Here is a 20,703-nt window from a genome sequence, read left to right as displayed (position 1 = left end):
AGACTAGACACATGGTCAAGGGTCTACGTGTTTACAAATGCACTGGAAACAAAGGGACACGTTAATAAAATGTTTCCTTCTTGGCAGCACTGCTGATGAGTACTTCACTGGGTTGCAGAGGGAAATCGGATGAGGAAGGAGGGCGTCTGGGCTTGGAAGGGGGCAGGCCTCCTCTGGTTTGGGGATCTCTGCAGGGCAGCTGGCAGCTGCTGTCTGCCTAACCTCCATCAGCCACCAAAAGAGTGATGGTCCAGCCAACCCTTGGTAGGAAAGGGGCAAAGTCAGCCAGTGAAAGTCAGACAGGGCCTGGCACCCAGCTGGTCCAGGGTCAAGTTTCAGTTTTCAATGTGCCTGCACAAACAACAGCCGGTTCCCATAGCAGTAAGTCCAGGTGCAGATAACAGTTGCCCTGTGGTTCTAGCCACTGACCAGTGGAGAGATGCACAAATTTCACTCTGAGACGTCTTTGATGTAACTGTCAGGGGACCACCAGGGGCAGCCCCAGGTGCTAACAAGCGGCCCGTGGAGGAGGCACATCGCCTGGCAGGATTTGATCATAGAGAGCAGTGGCCAACACTCTCACAGCTCCCAGTGGGATTTCATGTGACCCTCACAACCACCCCAAGGGGGGCACATTCTGAGAGGTGAAGCAACCTCCTCAAGGCCACATAGCCAGTGAGCAGCCGAGCCAGGACTTAAGCCCTAGACTACCTGATGCCAAAGTCCAGCTGTTAGCTTACAAATGCGGTCTCCCCAGAAACCACTGGCCTTCAAGCTGGGCCCCCGTTTTCTTCTTTGGGCAAACTCAGCCGACTGTTGCCTCTCCAGACCCACTGGGCAGAGCCTGCATTCCCCAAAGCCCATGGGCCTCCTGGGGTCCAGGACCAGACATTCACGGTGCAGGCCCACAGATAAGGGTGCTCCCTTCAGAAGGACGGGCAGGAGGAACCTCCTTTTCTCCAACCCTCCTCCCACCTCTCAGAGGGACACAAATTGCCATCCTTGATCAACAGCCAGGTGTCAGGAAGAAACACACAGAAAGATCTAGAGTCTTCCTTCCCTGCCTTTCCGTCCACCGCTCACCCCCAATACAAGGCTGGGGGTCCAGAACACACTTCCCATCACCATGGCAACTGCCAGGGGCTTGCCTGGTGGGGGCGGCTCCTGGGTCCCCTTCCTTTTGTACTCCTGCTCCCACAGTGGGATAAGCAGGGAGGTAGAGCTTCCACTCTGAGGACAAAAAGGCAGGGGGCCCAGGGTCTGCCCCAAGTGAGCTTTGGGACTGCAAACATGTCACTGCAGCACCTGAGTTAGTGTCATCACCATAAAATCATGTCACAGCACTGCTGTAGGGCAAGAGGAGGCAAGGGCTAAGTGCGTCCTAAGCACGCAGCAAGGAGAAGCTTCCCGAACAGAAAGGAGGAACAGAGGCAGAGAGGATGGAGGGAAGGCGGCACCACCAATTCCAAACCCTGCTGTCCAAGGGCGATGGGATGACAGGTGATACCGCTTCCCTATAACAAGGGTTTCCTAGGTCATCAGGAAAAAGACTCTCTCTCTCACCTTTTTTTTTAAACATAGCCTTCCCCTCAGTGGGTTTCATATCTGGGACTCTTAACCAGGGCAAACCCTAGCAAACCTCTCCAGGAGGCTGTGTTGGTGCCAGGACCCCTCACCCTGATAAATTCCCACTGGGGCCTGCGGAGAAACAGAACGTCTCCCCGCAAAAAAGAGGCAAGGCTCTCTGTTAAGACAAGTTGCTTAGTCTGCGTTCTTTCGGCCAGGGTTTGGGAGAGCCGGTCAGAGACTCAAACCATTTACCAAAGGACACCATCCAAGAACACCTGGGGAGCTTATGGAGCAAACATTGTATTTAATAAGTTATAAGATACAATTTACAGTTGGCATTTGGTTCCAGTTTTGCTTCCACATCCCGGTTTACGAAGCCCGTGGTCCTTTCACATCAGGCTTCGGGCCACTCCAGTTCTTAACAGGTGGGCTTTGCCAACGCTCACCCTCAGCTGCTACACCTCGGGGAGGGTCACCCGCCTCACCCTGCCCCATCCATGGACACACTCGAGATGACAGTGGCCACCTCCTCAGGACGAAGCAGCAAATCTGAAAGGGCTGCCTGCCCAGACCACACTACACATCTGGGCCCTGCAGTCAGGCAGTCCCCGAGTGCTTTCACTTTATTCCAAAGCAGGTCTGCAAGAAGGCATGCAAAATGCCTTATACTCCCATTTTCGGAATTTTGCACCTGCTTATTATTGCTTTCCAAAGAGCCTCGGGTGCCATGTGGTCAGGGCCAAATACGCTTTCATTATTTCTGCAAATGGTAAAGGACCACCAATGAGCTGCTGTCCTTCCCTCCCCTGTCATTCCCTGACTTTCCGGCCAAAGGTTGGCAGGAGTTTCCTTCTATAATTATCTTCCAGAAAAAGTTCACGCTGGGGCTGCCTGGGGGTGAGTGTGGAGTGTTATGTCGCGTGACAGGCCTCTCTGCTAACACGTGGACCCACCTGCGGTGTCTCTGGACATGCTGGTAAGACTCATCAAACAGACAAATGGCTGGAGCGTGTGCTAAGAACAAGGGCTAGTGTTGGTTAAAAAAAAGGGGGATCTTTGCCAAGTGGGGGCGCTGCTTGCCACTGCAGAATTTCCTCAGACCCAGCGACTGAAACGGACTTTGAAAACAAAAGCAAAGACATGGCTGTCAAGATGGTCACATGCAATGACTCTGCAGGGAAATAAGTAGCAGGATGAGGGGAGAGGCACCAAGAAGCCATTTCGGCCAGTCTGTCACCTCAGACACTCTGCCCTTTGAGAGATGGGTGGGGGGGGGGGGGGGTGGTAGTGTTAAAACTGGTGTTACCCAACGGCCTTTTCTTACGTGATAGGGTCATCTTGTTTTCTAAACGACAACATAAACTAGGTGTCCCCATTTTCCCTGCCCTTCCTCCCAGTCTTGTTTTGCAAACTGACCAGCCAATTTCATTTCTTAAAAATATCAGCCTTGTCTGTTCTTGTTCTGTCTGCAGGGGGTGATCTGTGCCAAAAGAGGTCCAATTTGCTGGGCCTACTGAACAAATTTGCATTTCCTGAGTCCCCAACATGTCCCTAAAGAGTCAAGTTTAGGACTTCTTTCTGAAGGTACTTAAAAAAAAACGGCAATGTTTTTGGGATGGGGTTTCAGACCCACAAACGGGCTGAAGGACTTTGTATAAAACGAGTTACAAACAAGCAACAAAAGCAACCACCAGAACGCCTCCCAGGACTTGATGAGAACTGTTTTAAGGCACCGTGACATGGAAGGGGCTGCCAGGGATGTGCTCCTCTCCCCACTTCACGGCCAGAACGTAATCCCCCTTCTCCTTGACGATGTAGGTCACACTGTATTGCTGGTTGCCCACGTGCTTCATGGAGACTTCTTCACAGGGGGTGGTGGGCCCGTGCACCCCGATCAGCAGCATGTTGGAACCTGGGAGGCAGAGGAAGGTGGTTACTCCGTGAAGGTGCATCCCAGAAGGCAGAGGAAGAGGCGGGGATGTGGGAGCCAAAGGAAAGATACCAGTTACTGCCTGTTACGCGTCTCTGATGATTCTGGGGACCTTTGAGAGGTGGGAGAGCGCAGCAATTACGAGCAGGACTCTTATGGGTTCAAATCTCTGCCCTGCCACTTCCTAGGTGGGTGACCTTGGATATGGAACTTCACCTCTCTCTGCCTTAGCTTCCCCATCTGTAAACAGGGGATGACACTAGCACCTACCTCATGGGCTTCTTGTGAGGTTTAGAGGAGTTATTGTATGTGAAGCCCTTAGCACATAGTAAAGGCTATGTAAGTGCTGGCTACTCTGATCTCATTTATTCTCATGAGAACCTTCAGGAAGGTCCTATTATTATTCCCATTTTAGAGAAGAGGAAACTGACTTTTAGAAAAAGATTCAGTAACCTTCCCATGGTCACATGGCTAATAAGCTTTGGAAATTAAGGAAGGAAGGAAGAAAGAGAGGGACGGCGAGAGGAAGGGAGAAATAAGTGGTGAAGCCAGGTTTCCAGCCCAGATGTGCTAGATGCCAGAACCCAGGCAACTAACATTGACACCCAAATAAATACCCAAGTTCAAATTGCAATTACAGCAATTAGTGACCTAGAAGAGGCCAGGTTACTGATACAATGCAAAGAGGATAATGCGACCTTTCCTATGTACCTTGAGGTCATTTGAAAAAAATCAAGAGGCAAATCATTTAAAACTATTAAGTGCAGAACAGGGCAATGAACACCGTTACTTGCAAATGTCTGGGTTACATGGGTGGGTGGGCACTGCAGACCAGAGCAGGAAAGACCAAAGTACACAGAACAGAGGGTGTCGCCCATGCCCTCCATTCCCTGAGCAGGGCCAGGCTGCCTACCGGCTTTGCTGCAGTCCACCAGGAAGGAGCTCTTCTGGCCCACAAATGCCTTCGAGAGCCCCGCTCCCTTGGAGGTCACCTTGCTGGCATCCGAGGATGCCTTGGGGATGGCGCTGTAGCAGGTCTCCGTGGAGGACCTGGTCACTGACTCCACCAGGATGGATGAGGTCTCGTTGGCCGAGCCAGGGCTGACCAGACGTTGGCCTAGGACATGGAAGGGAGAGAAGCAGGCATGACTGGCCAGACAAGGCAAGTACCCCATGCAGAAGCCCCAGGAGAGCCCCAGCTCCCCAGCACCTGGATCCAAAAGCCACCACATCCTTACCTCACACCCCCCAACACCTGGATCTAAATGCCACAACTTTTCCATCTCACCCCCTATAATGTCTTTTATGGGGTTCTGGGGTCCTGCCCCACACAACTAAGATCTGGCTTTCTGGGTATATGGGAGAGTCTGGCCTTGGCTGACTTGACCTGGAAATCCTTCCAGGTAATAAGCACGTGCCTCCAGGAATATAACCACGTGCCATATATCTTTCCATTTATATAAAATACTCTATGTATAAGCAGTGTAAACATGTGGGAGGACATTGACAAAATATCAAAAATGATTCTCTCTGCATATTTTTTTTTTGGGTGGTGCGGCAGAGCTGGTGGGATCCTAGGTCCTTGACCAGGGACTGAAATCGCGCCCTCGGCTGTGAAAGTGCTGAGTCCTAACCACTGGACTGCCAAAGAATTCCCCTCTCGGCATACTAGAAGATGATTTTTCTATCTGAATTTTTAATTTACTTAATTTTAATTAAATTTTCTGCAATGAACCTATGCTACTTATATGACAGTGAACCAAGCAGAAAGAGACACGCGGAAGGAATTCACCACAATATTTATGGTGGTTACCTTGGGTGGTGGGCTGTGAGGTGGTTTTTACTGTTTGGTATTTTTTCCAGTGTTCTGAAGGAGGCACATTTTTAGAAATTTAATAAAACCTTTTGATTATTTTAAAAGTGAAGGTTAGAAAGGAGGGGATTTTTCAGGCCCTGACCTAAACAAATATGTAAGATCTCAAATATGTAAACATTCCTTCTTTTCCGTTAGAGACAGAAAACCACCTAATGTGCTTTCTCAACTTCTACACCCCTACTCTGCCTGCTTATTTTGCAAGTTTTCGAACATGCAGTCACTCTGACATGTCCTACCATTTCTTTACATTCAAGATTCAAAGCAGATTCAACATATGTAAAATCATCCAGTTTCTACTGGATCGAAGAGCTCTGCTGATAATCTGACAAGATCACCTCCACAGGGGGAAGAATAACTTTAAAGGTGTTTGTGGTTGTTACCTGTCACCTTGGCCTTGAACGGGCTGCCCACGATGTGGTTGGGCCCGCCATATTTGACGCCAATTAGGTAGCTTCCAGGAGCCATGGGGGTGTACATGACTTTGTACCCTTCGGGGGTTTCCTGGCAATCCATTTTAACCTTGGACGGGCCTTCAATGGTGACGGACAATGTCCCTGGCCCTGCTCGGGTGGTGTTGATGAAAAATTCAGACTGGATACCTGGGAGAAAGGAAGCAGGAATAAAGATCACGTGGAAGGTTTGGAGGGATGGGGAGGGTGTGCTTTGGGGAGCGTTCTGGGGGCCCTGAAGCAGTGGCGGGGCAAAAGGAGGTTCCCTCTCACAGGGGTCACCTTGGTGGCACGGGAACCCACCAGTACTAGCTCTGACCTGCTGGCACAGAGAACCTCAGGCCCTGGGGGATGGTAACCCCTTTCCAAGGCCCAGGCAGGAGTGTGGCCAACATTCTGTCCACAAGCACGCACCGCCTTGTTTTCTCCTCTGGGCACGAGCCGTGGCTGAGGGCGAGAAGCCCGAGTCGTCACTGAGAGCCTGAAATGCTGCTTCAGCCCCCAAGGGCCAGCTCTGCCCCCAAGGGTGGGGGAAGCGTGGGCCCCTCTGACCTTCCCTTTCTCCTCTGGCTGGACTTGGAGAAGCCCAGGCAGCCCAGCGCCGCCTCCTTCCTCCTCAGGCTCCTCGCCCCAGGTACCACGCTGAAGACCGGGGCAGCTGCTAGGATCTGCCAGCCCTGCCGCTTTGCCTTGAATACCAGAAACAAGAACAGGACCAGAACGGGAGCTCCTGCTAATACCACTTGCACCACTCTGGCTCCAGATCCTGTGCCCATCATTTTACATGCCTAGTGATTCGTCTTTAACAAACGACACTGAGGCTCAGGGAGGTTCAACCGCATGCCCGTCAGAGCTACAGGAGAAAGTGGCAGAGCCGGTACTGAAGCAAGTCTGAGGGGGTTCAGAGCCCAGGCCCGTCTCCTGGCCTCTGGATGGGCAGCGGGGCTGCCTCAGATGTCCTAACTGCAGCTCCAGGACATCCCACTTCTTGCCTGCCTGGTCCATGGGGGCCTCCGGCACAGACATCCTCTCTCGTGATCGAAGGAAAGCTGGGCCAAAAGACAGTGCCAACCAATGACCACTGTGGCATTCCCGCCTGAGCCCAAGGCCCTGAAAAAGGCCCCACTCCCCCAGGCCCCTTTCCAGTTCAGAGGGGGAAGAGGCGGTCAGTCACCAGCTGCGCACCCGCTACAGTGCCCTCTACGGGGCATCCCCGGCATAGCATTCTGCGGGGCTGGGCTTCTTCTAGAGCCCTGGACGCCGCCCCAGCTGGGAACTATTTTGGTTTAATTATAGCTCCGAGACCGGAGAAAGAATTACTGTTCTGGTTATCAATAAGACAAAGGGGCTGCTATCATGCAACCCTGAACACAACCCAGCTGTTTCTGGAAAAGCTCCCGAGGCTCCCGTCCCAGCACCACCCCCTCACCCTGCCTCCACAACTGTCTCAACCTTGTCTCTACACTGTGCAGCCCAGGAGCCCTTCACTCAGCCGCTGCCGAAGCAAGGCCGCGTGGGGGGAAAGGGAGGGGGTATTCAAACAAGGGACAGCGTTTCCAGGAAGCAGCTGCAAGTGACAGCAAGGAAAGATACTTTTAAAGTGAAGATGAAAAGACCTGGCTGCAGTGGAAAGGACAGGATTGCTCCATTCCTAAGAGACATCAGTTCATCCTGATTGTGAGGGTCCAGAAAGGAAGATGAGGTGGGAAAAGAGAAATAAGGAATTACAGGACAAGAACAACCTATCAGGTGGGCTCCTTTATTATTCCCATTTTACAGGAACAAAGTGGAGGCTCAGTGAGGTCAAATAACTCACCCCAAGACACACAGCTGGGGAATGGCTGAACTGGGGTTTAAACATAAGGTCTGTCTAACCTGGAGCTAATGCACTCGCCTGAGAGCAGATGGGAGAAAGAAAATCCACATGCAGGAGTCCCTCTCACCACCACCGCCAGCTAGAATCAGTACCCCAGACATCTCTGGGCATGGCGGTGTTCCCCTGCACCCCCCTGTATATACAGATGAGTTCCTGTGAGTTTAATGCATGTTTAACGCAGCCCTACTCCATCTTCAAGGTGGCTGAGGGGTAACGGGAGGGAAGGAGGCTCTCCCCTTACATCCCGTGCACACTGGGGTTCCTGGAGCATTTCATCAGGAAAACGGCTCTTCCAGCCAGAGAGTCTGGAACTCCCTGGTCTAACTCCTGACCTTCTCAGCCCTTCTGCAGCAGAGAGTCCCACCCCAAATTCTCCCCATTCCCCTGCTCTAAAACCTGCAGAATTGACCATTTAAAGCTTGAGCCAAGAGATACAGCCAGCCCACCCATAAAAACACAGGGAAGCTTGCTTTGTTCCGAAGGTCAGGATGCAGGCCCTCCAGCAGCCGGGCAGAGACACCTTTTCATTCCACACACACTGCAGCTGTGTAATCCTGGGATGGATATTTGGGAAAAGGCCTGGGAGCGGGAGGGCTAGAAAAACAAGACGCCTTCCCCTTGACAAGAGTAATATTTACACAGGATTTGAAACAGGCGTGTTCTGTACCTCTCCCGCCTGGCTGGAAGTCTCCCTGCAAGACCAGCTCCTTCCCTCAGCAGCATCCAGTGCTGGCAAAGCACAGCCTGAAACCTGAGCTCCTGAGAAGGCTTGCGAACAGCCAACAGGAAGCATGAGAGGCCCTGGGCACAGCAGGTGTGACCCAGCAGGGGGATGAGGTGGCTGCTGGCGGCACAGGAGACCTCAGTGGCTGCTGCGGGGCCTGGACCAGGGCCTGCTGGGGCTCCAAGTGCCAGGAGGACCCCACCTGGGCTTCAAGGGTGGATGGCTTGTCAGGGGCCAAATGCCTGCACTACTGCCTGGGAACCTTCCAGGGCAGCTGGGAAGATAGGTGTCCTTGTGTAGGACACCCCACAAAGCAGGCCAGGGGTGTAGCCACTGCCTCGGGGCGAGCCAGCCATTTAGGAAGGCAGCAAAACTCAGGGGTTAAGTGAGCAGGCCTTGAGGTTGTGAACCTGGACTGGTTCTGGTTCTGCCCCCTCCAAGCTAAGTAAGCTTGGGGAGTGACTCAACCTTTCTGAGTTCTCACTTTGCTCATCTGTAAAATGGACACTGCCTAGGGTGAAACAATACCGTGCCTTTTACAAAGGGCAAGCTGCTGGCCCAGAGTTCAGTGTGGAGCCGGACAGGATGGGCCTGGGGAGATGAGAAGTACCCATGCAGACCCTGTGGGAGGTTTTGCCGAGGCCACTGCTTTGGCCAGAGTTGCAGGGTGGCACACCAGCCGGTCAGTCACTCCTGCACCCGGGCAGGGCCCCTCGTCCCCTTAGGACACTCGCTCCACAGGGCTGGATGCCAGGCGACCACGGCCACTCATCCCCTTGCCTGTGGGGAGGTGGGTCTGCTCTGCCCCACTCACCATGTGGGGTAGGGGGGAGACTGACAGCAAAATGTGCACACACAAGGAACTCAAGAATCCTTCCTAAGAGGCCCCAAAGTAACACTCAGACGCAAACCGCGTCCCAGTGAGTCCACGCCTGCAATGAAGCGTAAGTGGACAAGCTCCCCACCCCGGCACCTTCCGTAACAGTGACACACTGGACACCCCTGATGCCCACCTCTACATTCACGGTGTAGACACTAACTACAGCCATTACAAGGCAGGTACATCTGTAGGTTTTGATACGGGAAGTTCCTTAAGATGTCAAGTGACAAAAGCAAGTTGTACAATACAACGATAGCACTAAGACTATTTCTATAAAATAAAAGTAAAACTCCATGTCTACCTTTTTAACAAACCGACTAGCTAAGCAACCAAGTGACCAAGAATGAAGACCAACAAAGAGACACTCGGAAGGTCCTCCCCTGATCTGCTAAGCCGTGTTTCCTCCTGGACCCAGAGGGAGGGAGAGAGGAAAGCAAGATGGAACTTTACATACTTCCTCACTGCCAGTATTTTTCACAATCAAACGTGTTCCATCTGTGGCAACGACTAAAAAAGAATTTGACTGTTTTAGTCTTTTCTCCTCCCCCGTTAGGATTAGAATAAAAAGGAGCCGGGCTGTGACAGGTCTTACTGCCGATTGAACGTGTTTCTAGGAGGCCAGGGTCCACTAAAGGAGCTGGTGGGTAGGGGACCTCCCCAGAGGCCCGTTACATGCATCATGAACTCTGTGCAGGCAAAGGAACCCTCAAAACAAAGGATGCTGTGTTGTTTTCCCTATCAGTGTCCCGGTCCTAAAAGAATCTGGCAAAGGAAGACAGCTGCAGCACAACAAACAGTAATGAGCTGTGAGAACGCAGCCATCAAAGCCCTCACTCTGGATTTACCGCAGGTCAAGTGAGAGCCTCCCAAGGGTGCATTACTGAAGTTTCCCTGGGGAGAGAGGGTGGCAGGCTTCCCGGGGGCTTGAAGAGTTCCATCTGCTCTTCCCCGGGGACAACTCGGTTCAAGACAAGAGGCAGAGGCAGTGTGTTACCTGTGGTGCCCCCCTCGAGCCCTGAGCCGTAGGCGGACACCAGGGCAGGGTTCCCCGCTTGTCCGGGTTCCCCGACTCGTACTTTGAAGGGACTTCCAACCACGTGGCTCCCGTTGAACTTGACGTCGATCGTGTGGACACCATTCTCGTGGGGGATGAAGCGAACAGCATACTTATCTGGGAGAGCGAGCAAAGGCACAGGGTAAAAGTGGGCCCGTGGACCCGACCAAGGTGGGTGGGGACAAAGGACAGGAGCCCAACCTGAGAGGGCCGATCTCACTTCACTAATAAGAAATGGCCCTACTGCAAGCCTGGCACCCAATATGTTGGTGATCAAAACCAGATGGGCCTATTTGTCTGTACCTAGACAGCCCTTTGGGAAATGCATCCAAATCTCAAATTCTGTGTTTAATCCTCTGTGGCTTTGGCCTCAGAAAAACACTTCCTTTATTAAAAGCTCACTTCTGGTGCAGTTTCTCTGCTTGGCCAGGGGAAAAAATGGTTCCAACTGAGACTAATGCTCCTTAATTAAGCTCCAAGCTAGCAAGTGCCCCACAGGGCAATGGCCAGGTTTCTCACTATGTGTTTGGGTCACAGCATGTGGTAAGATGATCTATAAACTGAAATGGGCACCCAGAATATCCTTCCACCATGCACCACTTGACCACCCCTTCTTCCTTGAAGTGCTCCCAGCTGGGATGCAGAGTCTGTTCTCCTCCAGTCAGTCTCTCAGCCTCTCCCTAGCTCCTTGTACCCTCCATCCCCTTCAGAACTTTTGTTGCTCAAAGCTCCACCCAAATCCTCTTCTCTTCTCCTCTGGACTCTCTCCATATGGAGCTGCCACCCATATCCTTCAACACTGCACGCCCCCCCATCAATCCCCAGCTGGCACCCACCCCTCCTCTCTGAAAGCCAATGTGCTACAGGGAAAACTGATCCCACCCCCATGTCCACGTATGGTCCTTGACTGGGTCAAATTAATGCGGGATAGCAGGGGGAGAAATCCCTCTTTCCCTAAGCCTAAGTCAATTAGCACATGACATTTAGCCACACAGGAAGGGACTCAGGAACAGGCATGTGTGTTCAGTGAGATAGGAGGGGAGGTTTGCTGGAGACTTCTGCAAAAGGAGCATCTAAGACTTCTGGAGAAAGAATCTTGAGGAGAGAATGTCTCTCTTGATTGGTGTCGTGTGCTGCTGCAGCCACCTTGCCACCAAGAGGAAGGCCAGTTTCAGAATGATGCCCACAAATCAGAAGAAAGAGCAGAGATGTTTGGGGCCTTGGAGAATGTACCTGAATGGCTGAATTAAATTGTTGCTGAAACCCATCTTAGATCTTGAACTTTCCATTTATGTGAATTAACAGACCCCCTTGTGATGGACCATGTGTGTAATGGACCCCCTTTATTATGTGAATTGGCTTGAGATGGGTGTTCCGTAATTTGTCACCAACGGCATCCTAACTGTGTCAGGCTGGTGGTCTCAGACACTGCTAGGGCTTCAAATACTGCCTGGGGCTGAGGACACCATATCTCACTTGGTGGCTAAATCCCAATGCAGTAGAGATCTATTAAATGTTCCCACTTGGATATCTCAGAGACACTTAAAAACCTCTCAAAAAATAAAGTATTAAACTCTGTAAGGCAGTGACCAACCCTTGCTCACCCATGGCTGCTGTCCTGAGTTTTGCTAACTGCATCATCATCTTTCTACCCCATCACCAAGCTACATGTAACCTTTCTGAATTCACTTTCATTCCCTATGGCCAATTGGTCACCAAATGTTACAGTTCTCTGACCTCAAGTCCTTCCTCTGCATTTCTAACACTGCTGATTAATACTGTTTTCTCAAACGGATCACCCTGCGAGCATCAGCTTACCACCTTGCCCTTCAGATGTACCAACACATTCTCTATAATGTGGTCAGACTTAAACCATTATCTGACCAGGGCACCCAGCCCACACATTTGTTCCCTCTGAGGCTCCCCACTGCCCTTTCTTTTTCCGCCCAGTGGGAGGAAGATGTCTAAATGCCAACCCAGGTCCCAGGTGTCTACCCTCACTGCATGAAGAGCAGGGTACACAGCAAACGCCCAATAAGGGCAGTGGTCACAGGGCTCTTCCTCATGCATCAGGGCCCATATTCAATGTTACCTCCTCAGAGAAGTCCTTCTGACCTTGTCAAAGCAGAAACCCTTTTCCTCTCCTGCTCTGACCATCTTTACCGTTTGGTTCTCAATTCTGCTGTGCTGCTGGTGACCAGCTGGGGTCCTCACCTGTGCACTACACCTTTCTGGCTCACACTTTAGGTCCTCACTAGACTCTGTGCTCCTCTCTGAAGGCAGGAATCATGACTTCCTCAGCCTTACCTTCCTGTCAAGTCTCTGACACTTAATACATGTTCACTAGAAAAATGGTCTCGTTCAAGTTGATTGACATCACAGAATTCCATACACCAAGGCAGCGAGCAAGGAAAGCTCATGCTATTAAGTCCTACTGGGGACCCAGATTCTCTCTTTCCTTTTTTTAGCCGCACGGCTAGCGGGATGTTAGTTCCCCAACCAGGGATTGAACCCGGGCCCTCAGCAGTGAAAGTGCAGAGTCCCTGGACCGCCAGGGAATTCCCCAGATTCTCTTTTCTTAATTTACAGCAATCAACCTTTTCCTCAGAGTAAAGAGAGGTCAAAGTGTACTTATTCATTTCATAAGGTAAACAATAAAGATCTGTGATATTTTATTAAAATATGAGAGAACATCACAATGAATGTCATGTTAAAGAAATCTGAAAAACAACTGAAAATAAAGAAGTATTTGTTTAAAAAAAAAAAAAAAAAAGCCTGTCCCTGGCAAATGTTTATACCCTAATTTATAAACGGTGTCTGGCAACAGCAAAGGGAATCCGAAGGCCTTGCAGAGGCTGATGACCCCTCCCTTCAGGGTACATGTTTGCAGAAACATTGCTGGTGTGGGCACTGGTGCTTACCTGGCTCCAGCTCAGACACGTGGCATTCCTCCACGGCTCCAGAGGGGCTGTGCACCTTTGCATCAATCTTGCCTTTTGCCCCATTCAACCTTATAGCAAAGGAGGCTGGCTGGTTAACTTTTAATCCCGATTCCTGAGAATTTAATACATGAGATGCGTTACAGCCCTCGGCGTTCTTGCTCAACAGCACACACCGACCCAACCCAGGATTCCAGGGGGGGACAGTTCTCATGCAAATAGGTCTGGAATATGTTTTTCTATATAACACCTGGCAACAAAAGAGCAGGTGAGTAATTCCACGTTTCTAGCATTAAATATAAGAAAGCAGAGACACACATCTGCATGGTCTTGTATCTAAACCATCTTGATCCAGAGATGGTTCCTAGGTTTGGAGACTTAAGACATCCTGGCCAGCAGGATTACAGTTTCAGCATCCCAAACAAGAGCTGTACAGGCCAGAAAACCCAGTATCTTCCAGATCTGCCCCCTCCCTCAAAAAAGAAGAAAGAAAGAAAAAAAAGACTTCCTCTCCCCACCGCCTTTTTAGGAGGAGCCTGGCAGCTTATAAAACCCTGCACTCACTAACATGAACAAAGGCTTTTTATCTCAAGGGTGGAGATGGAGAGAACTTTTAATAAACTTGTAAAGGGCCACACATGATTTTTCTTTCATGCAGTACTGCACAGTGGTTAAAAATCAGCAGAACCTGGATTTACTGCCATTTCCTAGCTACATAAGTAAACTGTTGAACCTGTTTGAGTCTCAGTTTCCTCATCGGTAAAAACAGGCATAATAACCAAATCTATCTCAGAGAGCTGCTGTGAGGATTAAACGAAGTTATGCATTCAAGGCACTCAGCACAGGGCCTGGTCCATACACAGGAGAGTTTAAAAATGTCAGCTTCTATTAACATGCATTTAGAAGTTGTTAGTCCCCCCCCCCCCAAAAAGCCATGGGAGAAGTGTAGCTTTTGCTCTTGAGTGGATCAATTTTCACTCTCCATGCTTTGTCTTGGAAATTACATCCTCTGCTGGGAGAAGGGGATTAGAAGTTCAGATGCTTAAGATATTTTAAGATTGGCCAATCCTGAATAGCAAAATTTTACAAGCCAGCAGTTTTGATGTAAACATGGTTGGACAGCTACTCAGATGATAACTCTAAAGCAGCAGGGCTCACACTTAATGTGCAACCGAGGGTCTTGTTGAAATGCAGATTCTGATCCAGTGGGTCTGAGACGGAGCCTGGGACTCCACGTTTCTAAGAAGTTCCCAGGGGATGCTGAGGCTGCTGGTCCGAGGATCACATCTTAGCAGCAAGGCGCTATAAGCAGTGCTGCCTCGTTCAGTAGTCACTAGCCGCATGTGGTTATATACAGTTAAATTTAAATCAATTAAAATTAAAAACTCAGTCCCGGACTTCCCTGGTGGTCCAGTGGTTAAGAATCTGCCTGCCAATGCAGGGGACACGGGTTCGAGCCCTGGTCCCGGAAGATCCCACATGCCGCGGAGCAACTAAGCCCGTGCGCCACGAGTACTGAGCCTGCGCTCTAGAGCCCGCGAGCCACAACTGCTGAAGCCCATGTGCCACAATTAACTGAAGCCCAGGCGCCTAGAGCCCGTGCTCTGCAACAAGAGAAGCCACCGCAATGAGAAGCCCGCGCACCGCAATGAAGAGTAGCCCCCCACTTGCGGCAACTAGCGCAGCAACGAAGACACAACACAGCCATAAATTTAAAAAAACAAAACAAAACAAAAAAAACCTCAGTCCCTCAGTTACGCTAGCCACATTTCAAGTGCTCAAGAGCCACGTGTGGCTCATGGCTACCATACTGCACATCGGAGATGTGGGACATTCCCACTGTTGCAGAACATTCTACTAGACTGAGCTGCCCTAGAGGTTACAGATGAGGGAGGACGGAACACAAAGTTAAGGAGTCTCTGATCGCCAGACCACCCCCATGCCACACCCTCCCCTACAGAATGCCAGCCGACTCCAATTTTCCAAAAAGTCTCAAAAGCAAGACAAAACAATACATGCCTCTCTTTCCTAACCAGCACCAGATGTTGCCGTGCAGCCTGCCGGTAAATCTCCAGTAAATAATTTACATATCACTTGGCATCAGGTGACATGGGGAGAACAGGGAACAAAGTTGACACACCGGTCCCTCCTGTTGTAGCGGCTGGTTACAAAAGCCTGATGGACATACCAGCCTGCTGCACACTTGTTTAAATATTTTATGACCAAACTGTCATAAGAGGACTCTATGGAAGTTTCTTGGAGCCGATTTCTCCACATCAGCTCCTTTTGGACAGAAGCGTTTACATTACCTGAATCCACTTGCCACTAAATCCTCAAGAGGGAGATAAACGCCTCACAAGATCCAAAAGAAATCTTCCAGATGCGTGAAGGCAGCTCTTTGCCCTCAACAAATGCCAGCTTTATCTCCCTCCGTAGGTTTTAGTTAAGTTGGCCACAGAAGGAACTTCTGTTAAGAAGCCTTTAAATGAAACACAAGAAAAACATCTGCACCACAGTGACCAGTCAGTATCCTTGGTACTCTCCAGATGAGGCCGCTTCAATCTGTAGACCGTGACCCTGGTCTGGGCTCTGTTTGGGTTCCCTAACGTTTGAGACAATTAGCAGTACCAGACCCCCGCAGGGGAAAGTTAGACTCTCAAATGTAAACCAAGTACATGGAACCAATCTGAGATATGAGGTTGAGTTTTCATCAATCCAATATTTTCAAGAACTGGGGGGGCAGCTGAAGGCTATTTAGAAACCCTTCTACCCAGAAATCACATTCTGGGATTTTGGTGTCATTCCACAGCCAAACTGCTACATCTGATTCAGTGTCCTAAGACCCAAGGGCATCCCCAATAGTTCTTAGTTTGGCTGAAGGCTCTAATGCAACCCTGAATTAAGTGCCCTGTTTAAGCCAGGGTGAAAAGTTGCATTTCCTGCCATTCTAAGAGGTTGGGCTATGTAACCACCTGCCACAATGCCGGGGCTGGGATTAAGGTGGCTGCTGTTAAGAGCATGGTTCTGGAACCACCGAGACCTCACTCTGCCTCATTCTAGCTGGTGCCCATAGCTGCATCCTCTCTGCATCTCAGTTTTTCTATCTTTAAATGGGGGTGTCAAGAAAAGCTACTCACCAGACTGTTGCAAGGATTTAGGGAAGTAACACTGATACAGTTCTTAACACAGTGCCTTGCACGCTTATTATAAATAAATCAGCATCATAAAATAAATCACAATTGACTTTCTTGAGGAAAAGGAAGCCAATAATAGCAAGCTGAATATCACTGGACTGTTAGTTTTGTTTTGAAAGCCCTCCTTATCCCTTAACCAATTATTAACAGGCCTTCTTTGTTTCTCTGGAGTAAATATTTAGAAAACAAACTCGTCTGTAAATGTTGAGGAGTTTTGCTGACAGTGGCTGCTTTCTGCTCGCCCCAACGGTCTCCTGTCCTAAATGTGACTCTGCCGCAGGAAAGCTCCCCTACGCCTGGCAGCATCCGTGGTCAAAATGTGCTGGGGCCCCTGGCACAGTCGGAGATTGAAGGGGCCTTGGGAGTCCAGGGCCTCACTGGCTGGGCTGTGGCCAAGGAGATGGATGTTTCCTTGTGTCTCACCTGAAGGCTCAGAACAGTGAGGCGGCGGGCATCGTCGGAGGGCGCGATCACCGGCACCAGGTAGGGACTTTCTGGGATGTGCTCATCATTGAACTTGATAGACACCTCGTAGTTACCTGTGGGGACAGGAAAGACCCATCATGTCAGAGATTCCGGGAAGGTGGTTCCAGAGTGGCCTCTTGTTTCTCTAGCTAGGGCCAAAGTGCCTTCCGAGAGACCCTGGCCCACTCCATGGCTGTGGCTGATTGGGTCAGAGAGGGTCATCTGGCTCACACCAGGCCAACGCGATTTTCTTAGTTGGAAAGGGCAGGGATTCTTTTTTTAATTTCAAAGAGCACTGAAGCATTGAAGTTTTTGTTCTGTGTTTTGCCAGTGTATATGTGAATCCCCACACCAATCACACATCAACATCTGGTGTGTATTCCCAATTTCTCTCCAAAGGAGAGGTTTATGACAGTGCATTTTATTAAAAATTATATACTTAAGAATAAGAAGGGCTTCATGTAACTAGGATCCCATTACTGATCCTGAACTATGAAGTGTAAGACATAAACTTTGAGAACAGGGGTAGAAGCAGAGTGATAACTAGGAAAGAAAATCTAGTCAAGGAAAAAGGGCAGGGATTCTTAACCTGGGCCCACAGGGTCCCTGCACAAAGGGTCTGTGTACAATACTCAGGAGATCCATCAAACTCGAATGGGAAAAAAGGTACATCTTTATTTTTACTAACCTCTAACTGAAATTTAGCATTTCCTTCCTTTAGAAAAGTCGACAAGAAACCACAGCACATTAAGACTTGTGATTTTCTCAACAAAAACAATCACTTTCCAGCTTTATATATATCTTGACATACCATTTACACTCACTGCCACTTAGAAATTAAGGTAGTTAATAGACCATCACCAAATCGTATGATTTAACGTATTAATGAAAACGTGTATACGTTGCTATGTTGCATATGTGTTCCTTTAAAAAGATTTTGATAACGATACTTTATTACAATTGATTTCTTTTATAATCTGAAGTATTTTATTTCATGTGTTTAAAAATATTTCCTGAGATGGTCCCCATGGGCCTCACCAGATGCAAAAGGATTCGTGGCACACAAAAGGTTAAGAACCGCTGATCGAGGGAGCTCAGATGCTGAGGCCACTTTTCTGGGGCAGCCACACCAGCCACTGGCCGCGGGTGGGCAGAAAGAGGCTGGTCAGTGGGAAGAATGAAACAGTTGAACAACAGCATAAAGCAGTGAGGCCAAGAGACAAGGAGAACAAGAATTCCAACCCCTTTGAGGCGTGGCTGGATATCCTGCAACTGGATTTCTAGGACGCATTCCCACGGGCCCATACAGATAAATTCCTCTTCTACTGGAGCTAGCCTGATGAGTTTCTGTTCCTTACAACCCAACCATCCCCAAACAAGGAAAACGTCCTCCACTGGCCCCCGAGTACCTACCAGGCTCTTGGGCAATGTAAGACACACCACATGATCCGTTTTTATGGTCATCAAACGTAATCTCGGCCTTACTGGGGCCCTCAACAGCGATGGAGAGGCCCCCGGCACCTGCCTCCCGGGTCCAGATGCTGAATTCAGCTGAGACAGAGAAACACCTGGTCAGTGACTGAGCCCGGTATAGGCCCCTCTTCTGGCTCAAACATGGGGTGCTGGGTTCTGTTTGTTGCCAGCCCTTTCCTCTTTCTCTAACCCCAAGCAGGACCCAAGCAAGGGCATTGCTGATGTTTGCTAAGCACCATCCGTGACGACACTAAGTTCACGGGCGATCAGACGTCTTTGGAATACATGCAAACCAAGTCAGAACAAGATGCGAATGGTTCAGTTTCAGCCCCACAGATTTTCCCGCTCAGCAGCCACCACTGCAAGGGACCTTCCCAACCAGTTTTATACAATTCTAGCACGTTCCAAAGAACATTAGCCTGCAAGATGCTCTGGAAACGGTTTTATGACCCTGATCCTCTCTTAGAGACTCACAACACACACCCATAAATTACAGGCTCCGAGAAGTCCCTCAGTAAGACACTTGTTGAGCTTTGGGTAAGCAATTCCCAAATGTCTTTAGCCACGGAAGCCTTGTTTTAAAGAATGCCTCTTCACACCATCCATCAGTAACACACAACGTCTTCCTTTCAGAACAGGGTGAAGAGTGCAGGACGCTCACTCCGCCAGGCTGAACTCAATCTTCTCGAGTAAAAAGCCTGCCCAGAACGCTCACCTGGGACTCCTGCTTCTCCTCGCTCCAGGCCAGGGCCTCCTGCCCGGACCTTCTGGGCGCCCCCCTCACCCAGAGGCCCCACGGTGAACTGGAAGGGGCTGCCGGTGACGTGCTGGCCGCGGTACTTGACGCTGACGGTGTGAACCCCCATCTCCTGGGGCACAAACCGGACACAGTGCGAGCTCTTTCCCACAGGCACAATCTCTGCCTCGGTCACACGGCCTGAGGGGCTGGTGACGTGGGCCGACATGTCACTGCTGTCGATTTCTGAAAGGGGGTAGGGAGAAAAAGAGGAGGGTCAGGGCGAGGGCCCGAGGAGGAACCGGGCATGCAGGGCGAGCAGCAGAAGGCAAAGCGAGTGGAGGCCAGGGGTGCGGGGTGCTCAGGCTTCCTCCAACCAGGCTGGATGCCTGCCCTCCTGTCTCCCTCAAATCCCTGGGTGGTCACGGCCAGCACGGAGAGTGCAGGGCCCTTCCAGCCACCCAGTGCAGAGAATATTCTGGGGGCACTGACACGTCTTGCCTCGCCGAGCACTTTGACAGCCTTCCTGGCTGGAGCTGAGTTAATTCCACACAGCAGTTTCAAACCAGAGCTTGAGCTGATAGCTACAGCATGTAAATAACAACAACGATGGCTCAGATGTTTCTAAGCAAATGTGACATGGGGCCATCAGTCATGCTTACAGGGGCTCTTTTCCATAGGTAAGGACAGAATACACAAGAGCCCTCATCCCTCATTGTCAAGAAGCCTTAGCATTTCTTTTAGGCAACAAGACAAAAATGCATTAGAGGAAAAGGTGAACCCAGGTTGGTCCCAGGGGCAAAGGCGAAACCATGCGTGAGCAAAGCTTTGAGCAAACCGAAGACAAGAGGCCACACTTCCAGAAACATGACGCCTCGGGTCCCCAACACCAGGAAGCAGACGCGTCTGCTCCACCCAAGGTGCTCTGCCATGCCAGCGACCGTGCCTGCACTGACAAGGTGGAGACAGGCACGCCGCATGCTGGGTGACCAAGTAACGCCACCACCTACAGCAGCACGAAACCGCACCCTCCAGCCCTACAGGATCTGGGCAGCAGCTCATGACTCTGAGCCCTGAGGACAGAGAAAGGAAGGAGGTTGAGGGGAGGGTCACCCCACATGGCCTGGGTCCGGAGGACATCTGGAGGCTGGAGGGCCATCCTCCCTTCTAATTGACAAGAGAGGGTGTTTTAGGTAATGATGGGAAAAGTTAGTCTCAGCCAGAGTCATCTAGTACCACTGAAAAGAGTAAGAACGAGTCAAGAGCTAGACAAGACTTGAGGGAAAGGGTGACTGACCACATCACACAAAGATGACAGACAAATAGGCACAGGGAACAGGAGAGAGAATTCCCCAAATGAGAAATGTGAAGCAAACGAAAACACAGTCCGCTCGTCTAGTGACCAGAGAAATGGAACCGAAAACTGGATACCGTATCTTTCCATCAGACTGATCAAAGTGAGAACCAAAGACAGTGGCCAGTGCTGGTGGGGAAACAGAAACAGGCATCAATTCGTTTTCTGGAGGACAGGCTGCCGA

General features: G+C 50.3%; 1 protein-coding gene across 4 annotated transcripts in view; it reads right to left on the bottom strand.

Moving 5' to 3' along the window:
- Nucleotides 1-3,263: 3,263 nt before the first annotated feature.
- FLNB (filamin B) overlaps nucleotides 3,264-20,703 on the bottom strand; it is a 136,967-nt gene continuing 119,527 nt past the window's right edge. For all 4 annotated transcript variants that reach the window (XM_059939979.1, XM_059939980.1, XM_059939981.1 and 1 more), the window contains 8 exons: nucleotides 19,145-19,411; nucleotides 18,370-18,507; nucleotides 16,915-17,030; nucleotides 13,280-13,412; nucleotides 10,299-10,475; nucleotides 5,756-5,974; nucleotides 4,413-4,616; nucleotides 3,264-3,481 (listed from right to left, as the gene is read on the bottom strand). In XM_059939979.1, the coding sequence (XP_059795962.1) occupies nucleotides 3,294-3,481; nucleotides 4,413-4,616; nucleotides 5,756-5,974; nucleotides 10,299-10,475; nucleotides 13,280-13,412; nucleotides 16,915-17,030; nucleotides 18,370-18,507; nucleotides 19,145-19,411 (1,442 nt within the window). In that variant the 3' untranslated portion in view covers nucleotides 3,264-3,293. The remainder of the gene's footprint in view (nucleotides 3,482-4,412; nucleotides 4,617-5,755; nucleotides 5,975-10,298; nucleotides 10,476-13,279; nucleotides 13,413-16,914; nucleotides 17,031-18,369; nucleotides 18,508-19,144; nucleotides 19,412-20,703) is intronic.

The sequence above is a fragment of the Balaenoptera ricei genome, chromosome 11 (genome assembly GCF_028023285.1).
Source record: "Balaenoptera ricei isolate mBalRic1 chromosome 11, mBalRic1.hap2, whole genome shotgun sequence".
NCBI classification, from domain to species: Eukaryota; Metazoa; Chordata; class Mammalia; order Artiodactyla; family Balaenopteridae; genus Balaenoptera; species Balaenoptera ricei.
Note: the sequence above shows the minus strand (reverse complement) of the source record. Positions and strands in the feature narration are given on the sequence as shown.